The sequence below is a fragment of the Mus caroli genome, chromosome 11 (assembly GCF_900094665.2).
Source record: "Mus caroli chromosome 11, CAROLI_EIJ_v1.1, whole genome shotgun sequence".
Lineage (NCBI taxonomy): Eukaryota > Metazoa > Chordata > Mammalia > Rodentia > Muridae > Mus > Mus caroli.
The window spans coordinates 110,586,530-110,596,795 of record NC_034580.1 but is presented as its reverse complement, the minus strand read 5'-3'; the positions used below and the strand labels follow the sequence as shown (position 1 = coordinate 110,596,795).

The window sequence follows — 10,266 nt, the reverse complement described above, 5'->3', positions numbered from 1 at the left end:
GGGGGGGGGGGGGGGGAGGGCAGGGCTCCATACATGTTGAAGATGAGCCTACCATGGTGGGGAGGAACATACCACAAGGCATGGAGCATAGGCCCTCAAGGAACCTGATGCCTCATGGGAGACACATTTCTTCAGGAGACAGCAGTGAGTCTTTCCTCTTATCAGTGGACAGTCAAGATCCATCCCAGAAAACTATTGGCTCAAGGTTACCCAGGAGGTCAGATGTTGGGCAGAACTCAGGCCTCGTGGCTGCTTCCCAGACCCCAGTCCCCATGCCCCTGCCGAGGTGCTTACAGGTTTTGGTTTCTTCTTCAAGGCCTCTGCCTCCTTCCTCTTCAGCTCTGAGAAGATGACTTCAAAGAACTCCTCCTCTGCTTTGCCAACTAGCTCGTCAAGGTCCAGGACTGCCTCCTCCTCCTTCTGGTCATCCTCTTTGCCCTCTGCCTTGCCTTTCTCCTTCAGTCGCATCTCACGGTGCCTGGCCTCCAGGATCTTTTCCCGCCGGGTCTCACGTTCAAATATCTGGAGCAGACAGGGACAAGCTGGTGGCAGGGGAAGTGGGGCATAGCTAGAAACCCCAGCATGGTCTGGGCTTCTATGGACACGGGTCCCTGGTAGGTCTGTTGGGGATTGTATCAAGAGAGGAAGGCTACACCAGGAGTGTGGGCGGGTGCATACTTATGATCCCAGTGCTCAGGAGACTGAGGCAGGAAGGACTGTTGCAAGTTTGAGGCCAGCCTGGACTACTTAGCAATACCTGTCTAGGAGAATCTATGCCAGAGATGAGAGATTCATTGTGTATTAAACAATTTTCTATGAAATTAAAAGTAAGTCAGCACATACTTGTACATCCAAAGTAAATTTATCTCTGAAAGTACATCTCCAATGATGTAAACTTTTAACATTTGCCTTCAGGTATTTGTATGCAAATGAACCTAACTGAAATAAATTGTCATGCATGGGGGGGGGGGGGAGACATCTAAGCCAGATATGGTGGCATTAGGCCTTTAAGTCCAGTACTCAGGAGGCAGAGATGGGTGGAGCTCTTGTGATTTCAAGGCCAATCTGTTCCACATAGGACAGACCAAGACTGCAAAGTAAGATCCTGCCTCAAAACAAACAGATACACACTGCACACAGGGCTAGAGATCCAGGACAGCTATTGGAGTGCCTGCCTAGCAGAGATCCCCAAATGTAAATCGGGCATGGTAGCACAAGCCAACAACCCAGCGCGCCCCAGGCAAAGACTGGGAATCTGAAATCCAAGGTGCTCACTGACCGTGCATTAATCAAGGCCAACCCAGAGCAGGGCCACTGAGTTACTCCATTCCAAAGAGCCCTGGACACAGGCTACAGTGGACAATGCCCTCTGGGGCTAAGACAATGTGGTGATCCTGGACCCCAGCTTGGTTGTGAGACCCCAGCCTCAGGAACAGCCAGGATGCTATCCCACCCTCAGTACTAGGAACTTCAGTGCCAGTGTGTTCCCCCCACCCCCCAGCCTCTGTGCTGCTGGGGACTGTGTTCCAGGGTGAGGAGAGGGGTAGTGGTGGCTCTCAGTGCCCCTCTTATCACTTCCATGTGACTTCTCTATGGGCGACTGCTAAGCTTTCAACTGAGAGGCTCTGCTGCCAAAAAGTCTTACTTTTTTACTCCATCAAACTGATTTACAGCCTGGGCGTGCTGAGCCGACCCTGCCAGCGCTACTGGATGTAAGCAAGTGAGCAAGGGCAGATCTGACAGCTTAGGGACCCCACACTGCCCTCCCCTGTAATGGCAACCCATTTTCCCTAACTCGGTCTCTATATGACCAGCTGGCGCGGGTCAGGTCGTGTACATAGTAGGCCTCTCCCTGGCACTCACGGAAGAAGCTATGTTCTTCTCATTCCTCTGCAGAGTGGAGAGACTGCTGGAGACCTCCAGCAGAGTGGTCGTCCCGAGCTCGGAGCCACAGGCGATGAGACACCCATTGTCCTGAACCCGGAGGCAGAAGAGTGGGTCATCACACACCTGTTGAAGGAGCCAGCAGAACCAGGTAGAGTGGGGATAAAAACCGGAGTCACACATATCCTATTATCTGGCCCTATTGGAACACCCCACCCCATCCCCCAGTGACACACCCTTCCACAGTGGATGAAGGTCACCCTTGGTCCCTAGCCCTAATGTTGACCTAGCTGCATCATCTTACGGATCTCTGACTCCCTGGTCTCCCATGTCCCCAGCCAGCGTTTCTCAGCTACAAGTTGCTAATATCGGCTGATGGGGTAGCCACAGAGAACCTGAATATAGGGATCTGAGAAATATACAGTTGGAGAGGGGAGAGAATGTTTACTTCTTTTAAATTCCCTCCTGTTTTGTTGTTGTTTGGGTCTGGGTCTCATGTAGCCCAGGTTGGTCTTGAACTTACTACCTAGACACGGGTGACCTTGAACTTCTGATCCTGCTGCTGCAGCACCACCACTGGTATATACAGTTGTGGTGATAGGACCCAGGGCCTTGTGCATGCTAGGCAAGTGTCCTACCAGCTGATAAAACTTGTTTCTCGTGGTGCTGGGTGTGGAGCTCAGACTTGAAAGCTAAGCCAGAACTCTACCACTGCCTGGAACCCCCAGACCTTCCCTTCTGTTTACACTCCCTAAAGTGATTCTTATAGTCATCACAGCTGCAGGTCCCCAGGTCCCTCGCTCCTACAGAAACCCATGTTCCCGAGGCCAGAGCACAGCTTGCTAGAAACGCAGAGAGGCCTATTCAGAGAGGCCCCATTCAGGTGCATATATTAAGAGCCAAGAGCAGCAGTCACACACACACACACACACACACACACACACACACACACCTGGGCCCATCCAGGAAGGACCCCAGATCACAAGGGCCAGGGTGTATGGGTGGGGTGGGGGGACCACACATATGACCTTTAGGCTGAGGGCAGGGTCACACTGCTTGAACACCAAGTCCCAGATGTCCAGGGTCCCATCCATCTTGGTGGTGAAGAAAACGGCTGGTCTCACAGGACTCCAGGCTCCATCGGAGAGGTAAGCCATGTGGTACCTGTAGGAGCCAGGGTGGTGAATCAGGGATCCTGGGGTGGAGGGAGAAGGCTTGGGGGCCCACCACGGCTCTTCTCACCGAGGCTCTCCTAGGGGGCAAGGTCTCTGAATCTTTCAGGACAGGAAGCTTTCTTGGGTCTGACTGCTAGTCTGCTAGTTAGCCTCACTCACTGATGGTTTCCAGGCTGAGCTTAACAGGGATCTGAGGGTGTGGCTCTCCCCATGGGCTGGGCATTGGTATTTCTCGAAGTGTCAGACCTGATGGAACTGGGATCCACTGTGGGGTCCCAGGAAGGATGTGCCCAGAGATTCTTTCTTTTCTTTCTTTCTTTCTTTCTTTCTTTCTTTCTTTCTTTCTTTCTTTCTTTCTTTCTTTCTTTCTTTCTCTCTCTCTCTCTCTCTCCCTCTTTCTTTCTTTTCTTTCTTTCTTTCTTTCTTTCTTTCTTTCTTTCTTTCTTTCTTTCTTTCTTTCTTTCTTTTTTTTCTGAGATGGACGTTTGCTATAATTCCTCCTGGCCTTCATTTGGATTTCCAAAGATTGGTTTGGTGGACAACTTGGTTTAATAATTTTTAAAATGCATTTTTGTGTGTGTGTGTTGTGGGGGGGGGGTGCGTGCATGCCACAGCACACATGTGGACCAGGTCAGAGGCTAACTTGGAGGTGTCAGTCCTCTCCTTCTCCCAAGAGAGTTCTGGGGATCAAACACAGATTGTCTCACCAGGCAGCAAGTGCCTTCTCCCAGTGAGGCATCTTACCAGCCCAAACAAAAAGTCATCCCTTGGGGCTGGAGAGATGGCTCAGTGGTTAAGAGCACTGACTGTTCTTCCAGGGGTCCTGAGATCAAATCCCAGCACCCACATGGTGGTTCACAACCATCCATAATGAGATCTGATGCCTTCTTCTGGTGTGTCTGAAGGCAGATACAGTGTACTTATATAAAATAATAAATAATTATTTGGTAGGGTGATGCCTGCCTCTAATCCCAGCACTTGGAAGGCAGAGGCAAGCGGATTGCTGAGAGTTCGAGGCCAGCCTAGTCTATAGATTGAGTTCGAGCCTAGCCAGGGCTACAAAGAGAAACCCTGTCTGAGAGAGAGGTAGATTTATCTCTCAAGGTTGGTCAAAAGTAGGTGAAATATTATGCCCCCTGGAATATATGCTCCTCTGCCGTATCCAGCATGGGACGCTGGAGACTGAGAACCTGGTATCGGGGCTGCCCCTTGTCCACCCCCTGCTGTGTGGGGTCAGTGGTTTCACACAGCCAGATGCCCACCTGGGGCTGAGTGGAAAGCATCTGGCAGCCCCCACCACGTCCACCTCTGATGTGGGCCCCTGCATACATTCTGCTCCTCTGCAACCCTCCCCTTACTTGGTCCACATGATCGATGACTCCCGACTGTCCTCAGACCAGATGCGGGCTGTCCAGTCGCCAACAGTCAGAAAGTTCTTTGGGTAGAAGGGGTTTCTCTGGAGGGCATAGATGGGGCCGTGGTGGCCATAAAAGGTGCAAACAATCTTCTCTGCTTGCGTCTTGGCCTTGCGGTTGCAGGAGATGACGATGCCCTGTTCGGTGCCCACCATGAACTTGGTTGGCTGTGGAGAGGAAGAAGAAGAAGGTCCATGGGCTATCATCTCTAGGCTGGACCCACGTGACCAGCAGGCTGCCTGGGAACCTCTGTTTCAGCTGTGTCCAGGCTGAGTCCTATCCCACTCCACAGCCTCATTGGGAATTTTCTTGAGGCCGGCACACTTTATAAAGGTATCCTTGGCTTTCCTGGTCCCTAGAGGATCATCAGGGGACCCTACTACAGGTGTTACTATATATACTATGCAGTGTCTGTGTCTATGTGTGTGTGTTTGGTGTGTCCATGTGTGTGTGTGCAGTTTATATGTACAGTGTGTGTGTGTGTGTGTGTGTGTGTGTGTGTATGTGTAGTATGTGTGTGTGCAGTGTGTGTACACAGTTTGTGTGAACAGTGTGTGTTTGGGCGTATGCCCATGTGTGTGTGCAGTGTGTGTGTGTGTGTCCATGTGTATGTGTATGTATGTGTTTGGTGTGTCCATGTGTGTGTATACAGTTTATATGTACAGTGTTTGTTTGTGTGTGTGTCCATATGTGTGCATGCGGTGTATGTATAGTGTGTGTAGGCAGTGTGTATATGTAATTTGTGTGTGTTCATGTGTGTGTATGCGGTGTGTGTTTGTGTGTGTGCGTGTGTGCGTGCATTTGTGCGCAGAAGTTAGAAGAAACTGGGTGTCTCCCGCTATCCTTTGAAACGGGGTCTCTCACTGAACTTGGATTCTTGCTTTTCTGATAGGCTGGCGGCCAGCAAGCCCCAATCCTCCTCTTGTCTCCATTCTCCCACAGCACCGGAGTTAAAGGATAGCAAGTGCTTTAAACACTGAGCCACCACTCTAGCCCCGGTAATGCTGTCATAAGGATTTTAAATATTTGTTTATACATTGAATAAACAAGGCCCAGAGTGGACACAGTGTTTCCCTGAGTGTGCAGAAACTATATCCGGCAGGAGAATGAAATTGACTCAAGCTGTCACTGTGAATTTAGAACAGGTGGTCAGCCAGAACTCAGGAAGCCACCTGGTGGCCAGTGACACAAGTTGTCTCCTCCAGGTCTGGGAACTACAGTTGTGCTTCCTCCTGCCGCCTAGCTTGGAAACCTTCCTGTGAGCATCTGTGGCAAGGCCGGAGACCTGACTCAACAGCACTTGCTACCAAAACTGACAACCTAAGCTTGGTACCCAGAACCCAGGAGGAAGGAGAGAGCCAGCTTCTGTACGCTAGGTTCTCTCTGAGCCTTCCACAGGTTCATCACACACACACACACACACACACACACACCACATGCATGCTTGCACCTGCAGGCACACACATATACACACATGCACACATACATAGAGTACAGCACACACTCATGCATGCTTGTGTGCATGCACACACATACACATGTACACTACACATGCATGCTCATGCACATGTACATATGCACACACACATATGCACACACAAAGATAAATTATAAAAAGAAATAAGAGTGTGAAAACAAAATAAAGGAAGGGGCAGGACCTCAGCTCAGTTGGTAGGGTGCTTGTCTAGTAGACATGGAAACTGGGGTTCAAACCCTACACAAACAGGCATGGCCGTGCATTGCTGAAATTCTGTTGTCAGGAGGGGAAGGGGAGGCAGGATTAGAAGTTCAAGGTTACCCTTGAATACTTAGCGAGTTTGAGGACACCCCAGGCTATCTGAGACCTGTTTCAAAAAGGAAGAGAGAGAAGGGGGGAAGAGGGAGAGGGAGAGAGAGAGAAGGGAAACAGGGAGGAAGGGAGGGAGGGAGGGAGGGAGGGAGGGAAGGAAGGAAGGAAGGAAGGAAGGAAGGAAGGAAGGAAGGAAGGAAGGAAGGAAGGAAGGAAGGAAGGAAGGAAGGAAGGAAGGAAGGAAGGAAGGAAGGAAGGAAGGAAGGAAGGAAGGAAGACGATTGCTCTATGACCCTTCTCCTTACAGGTCCCTGGAGGAGGCAAGGTCATAGAGTTAGAGAGAATGATGAGAATTGCTAAGATCTCAGGGAGAAAGACACCGACCTGTTTTTCTCATAGGTACAGTGTTTCAATTTGAATAATATTTGTTTTGGCAAGAGAACTAGTTTTTGAGGAGGAGATCCTAAGGTTCATTTTGAACATTTGAAAAATCAGTTACAATGAGGGCTAGACAAAGGGGTTTGATGGGGTTTTGTTTGTTTGGTTGGTTGGTTGGTTGGCTGGTTGGTTTGGTTTGGTTTGGTTACTTTTTGATACAGGGTCTCACTATGTAGCCTTGGCTGCCCTGTAGACTTGCTCTGTAGACCAGGCTAGCCTTCAACTCACAGGCTTGCCTCTGCCTGAAGTGCTGGGATTAAGGCATAAACCACCAAGCCCAGCTTTTCTGGAAATCATAAGAATGACCAGAATCCTTTGAGGAAGAACCGTGTCAAAGCACGAGTCAGCAGAACCCACACAGCTATGAGGAAGTAAAATTATATTCGCCAGTAACACGGGAGGCAGGGCTCCTTCCCTCCCAGGCTCTTTCTATTCTGTCCAGAAGGTAAATAAAATGTCATGTCTTAATAAAGAGCTTTGAAAGATGGGGAAATTCCAGAGCCAGGTGGTGGGGATAGCTACAGAATGCTACGAGTGGGCAGGGCACTGTGGAACTGGCCCTTCAAAGTGGTTAGCCCAGACTCGGTGGCGCACACCTGTGACCTGGCACGCAAAAAATGGTGGGGGCAGGGGGATCAGAAGTTCAAGGTCATGGGTCTAGGAGGTGGCTCAGTGGGTAAAGGCCCTAACTGTCAAGCTTGACAGCCTGAGATCAATCCCGAAGACTCCCACAGAGGAAGGAGAGAACTGACAAGTTGTCCTTTGACAAGCATGTCTCCAACCACACACATCAAAAATAAATATGTAAAATGTAATTTTTAAAAAATCGAGGTTGTTTTGGGTAAAATAGTAAATTCAAGGCCAGCCTGGGATACAAAGGACTTGTCCAGAATAAAAAGTTAAGAGGGAAGCTGGGTGGTGGCGGCGCACACCTTTAGTCCCAGCACTTGGGAGACAGAAGCAAGTTGGATCTCTGAGTTTGAGGCCAGCCTGGTCTACAGAGCAAGCTCCAGGATATCCAGGGCTACACAGAGAAACCCTGTCTTAAACAAGCAAACAAACAAACAAACAGTTTGGCAGGCCTATAGAGATGGCACTTGTTGCTCTGGCCAAGGAGCCAGGTTTGACTCGTGATATCTACATGGTGACTCACAAACATCTGTAACTCTAGTTCCTGGGTGCTCTCTTCTGATCTCTCCAGGTACCAGGATTGCCATGTGGCACACACAAATGCAGGCAGAATACACACACACACACACACACACACACACACACACACACGAGAGAGAGAGAGAGAGAGAGATCTTTAAAATCAATGAATAATGATGGTTAAGGGAGTAGGTGATAATTTTATGAGCTTTCAAACATTTATAGCCTAGAGATGTGTCTTAGTGTTGAAAGGTTGACCCCAGGTTCAGCATTCAGTAACAAGAGAGAATCACACAGAGACAGAGAAAGACAGAGACAGAGACAGAGACAGAGACAGAGGAAAGAGGAGAGAGAGAGAGAGAGAGAGAGAGAGAGAGAGAGAGAGAGAGAATACAAACTGAGCTACTAAGGTTGGGTATGAAGTAAAAAGACCAAATTTGGGGGGACCTGAGAAGCAAGCCATTAGGCCAGCCACGGTGTACCTATAAATGGTCCGGGAAGAGCCCCCTGCCTGCTTGCCTCAGACATATGGGGTAGACACAGAATCAGAGCTTGGGGCTCAAGTCCCAGCTTTGCCACGTGCCAGGGCCCTTGGCTTACTGTCACCAAGACTCTTCTTGTTTGTGGGGAGGTGGGGACAAAACCCCAGCCTAACAGGAGCATGGCAGCTGCCGACATCTGGCAAAGGCTGTGTACTCAGGGACCGTTGTGTACTCACGGACTGTTGTGTACTCACAGACCGTTGTGGAGAAAAGGAGACATTACATTTAGCACGTGGCCTAGAAATCACAGCATCAGGGCACAATGTCTTCTTGAACGCCCCCAGATAGGCCGAGTTCAGGGTGAGTGGCTCCCTTCCCACTCATCATTCCTGCATGTGAACTCTGGCCTGTGGCTGGGGAAGCTGGGGGCAGGTGTGAGGGCAAAGCCTCCCCAGGTCCTACGAATGATGTGACCGTGAGCCAAATAAGTGACACCGCCAAGGACATAGGAGTGGGGCCACCAAGCTTGAGCCTCAGTTATTTAGAGGAGGAACCAGCCTAAGCCACCACCCATCTGCAAAGAGATTTTCTTGCCATGATTTGGGGAGAGTGTCCGTTTTCTGCTTCTGATGCACTCTTGAGACTGCTCTGATAAACTCTAAGCTTATTTTATTTTTATAGGTCTTTGGTTTTTTATGTTTGAGACATGGTCTTGCTATGTACTGCTGGCTGGCCTGGAATTCTCTGTGATCTCAGCCGGTTTTGAATTTTCAGTGATTTTTCTGCTTCTGGCTTCAATTTTGAGTTATTAAATTTTTATTTATTATCAACATCATCACGATCATCATAATCCCCCCTCTGTGTGTGTGTGTGTGTGTGTGTGTGTGTGTGTGTGTGTGTGTGTGTGTGTGTCCATGAATACTATGACACACTATATATAAGTAGAGGTCAGAGGACAATTTCCCGAAGTCAGTTTCCTTCCATAGCCCGATCCAGGAATTAAACTCAGGTCAAATTTGTGTACAAATGCAAAGGCTCTCTCTGGCTTTTTGTTTTCTGTTTTGTTGTTTGTTTTGACTTTAAAAAAAAACAAACAAACAAAACAGGACCTCAAACTTGTTACATATGACTTTGAACTCCTGATCTTCCTGCCTCCAGCTCAGATGTGCTGGGATTACAGGCCTGCATCTGCATTCCTGGCTTTGGGAGTTTCTTTATCATTCCCTGTCTGTTGAGACTTGGTTCTAATGGGGTCTGTGCTCCGCTTTTCCACCTGGCTCCTCTGTTCTTCATTCCTTCCTCAATTCCCATTTATTCACACACACACACACACACACACACACACACACACACACACACCCCGAGGAAGAGAAGTGACCAGCCTAGGGCCCCAAATGAAGCCAAAGCAGTGAGGACTTTGGTTCTGGACAGGATCTTCTCCTAAAACTGGGCTTCTCTGGTTTTAAAGCTCCCCTCTGCTCAGAAAGGCGGGCCTCAAACTGGTGTCAACGGCAGCCTTCCTGGAGGTGCTCTGCTGACCCCTGCTGGAAGATCGCGGTAAAGCCTTCACAAGGAGTAAGGTTGCCCGACGCGGTCCCATGCCTGCTGTCCTCAAGCGAGGTTGAGGAAGGGAGAACAAAAAACACCCACCAAGGTAGACTCGAACTCCAAGGAGATGGCGCCCAGGGCGTTCTCCAGCTGCTCCTTTCTGGAAATGTCCATAATGACAACTTCGGTGGGCTCGCTGATCTTGCGGATGTCCCACCACATGACCTGGCAGGGAAGGGCGATTGAGACTGTGAATACCCTGACTTTCTTTCTTTCTTTCTTTCTTTCTTTCTTTCTTTCTTTCTTTCTTTTCTTTTCTTTTCTTTTCTTTTCTTTTCTTTTCTTTTCTTTTCTTTTCTTTTCTTTCTTTCTTTCTTTCTTTCTTT

The 10,266-nt window shown here is 49.2% G+C and overlaps 1 protein-coding gene across 2 annotated transcripts in view; it reads right to left on the bottom strand.

The window, feature by feature from the left end:
* Dnai2 (dynein axonemal intermediate chain 2) overlaps positions 1–10,266 on the bottom strand; it is a 32,014-nt gene that overhangs the window by 3,136 nt on the left and 18,612 nt on the right. Inside the window, exons 8-12 of one of the 2 annotated variants that reach the window (XM_021176625.2) lie at positions 9,983–10,105; positions 4,418–4,641; positions 2,913–3,048; positions 1,864–2,010; positions 295–522 (exon numbers count right to left, since the gene is read on the bottom strand). In XM_021176625.2, coding sequence (XP_021032284.1) covers positions 295–522; positions 1,864–2,010; positions 2,913–3,048; positions 4,418–4,641; positions 9,983–10,105 — 858 coding nt within the window. The remainder of the gene's footprint in view (positions 1–294; positions 523–1,863; positions 2,011–2,912; positions 3,049–4,417; positions 4,642–9,982; positions 10,106–10,266) is intronic. The other variant, XM_021176626.1, reaches the window with a different exon arrangement.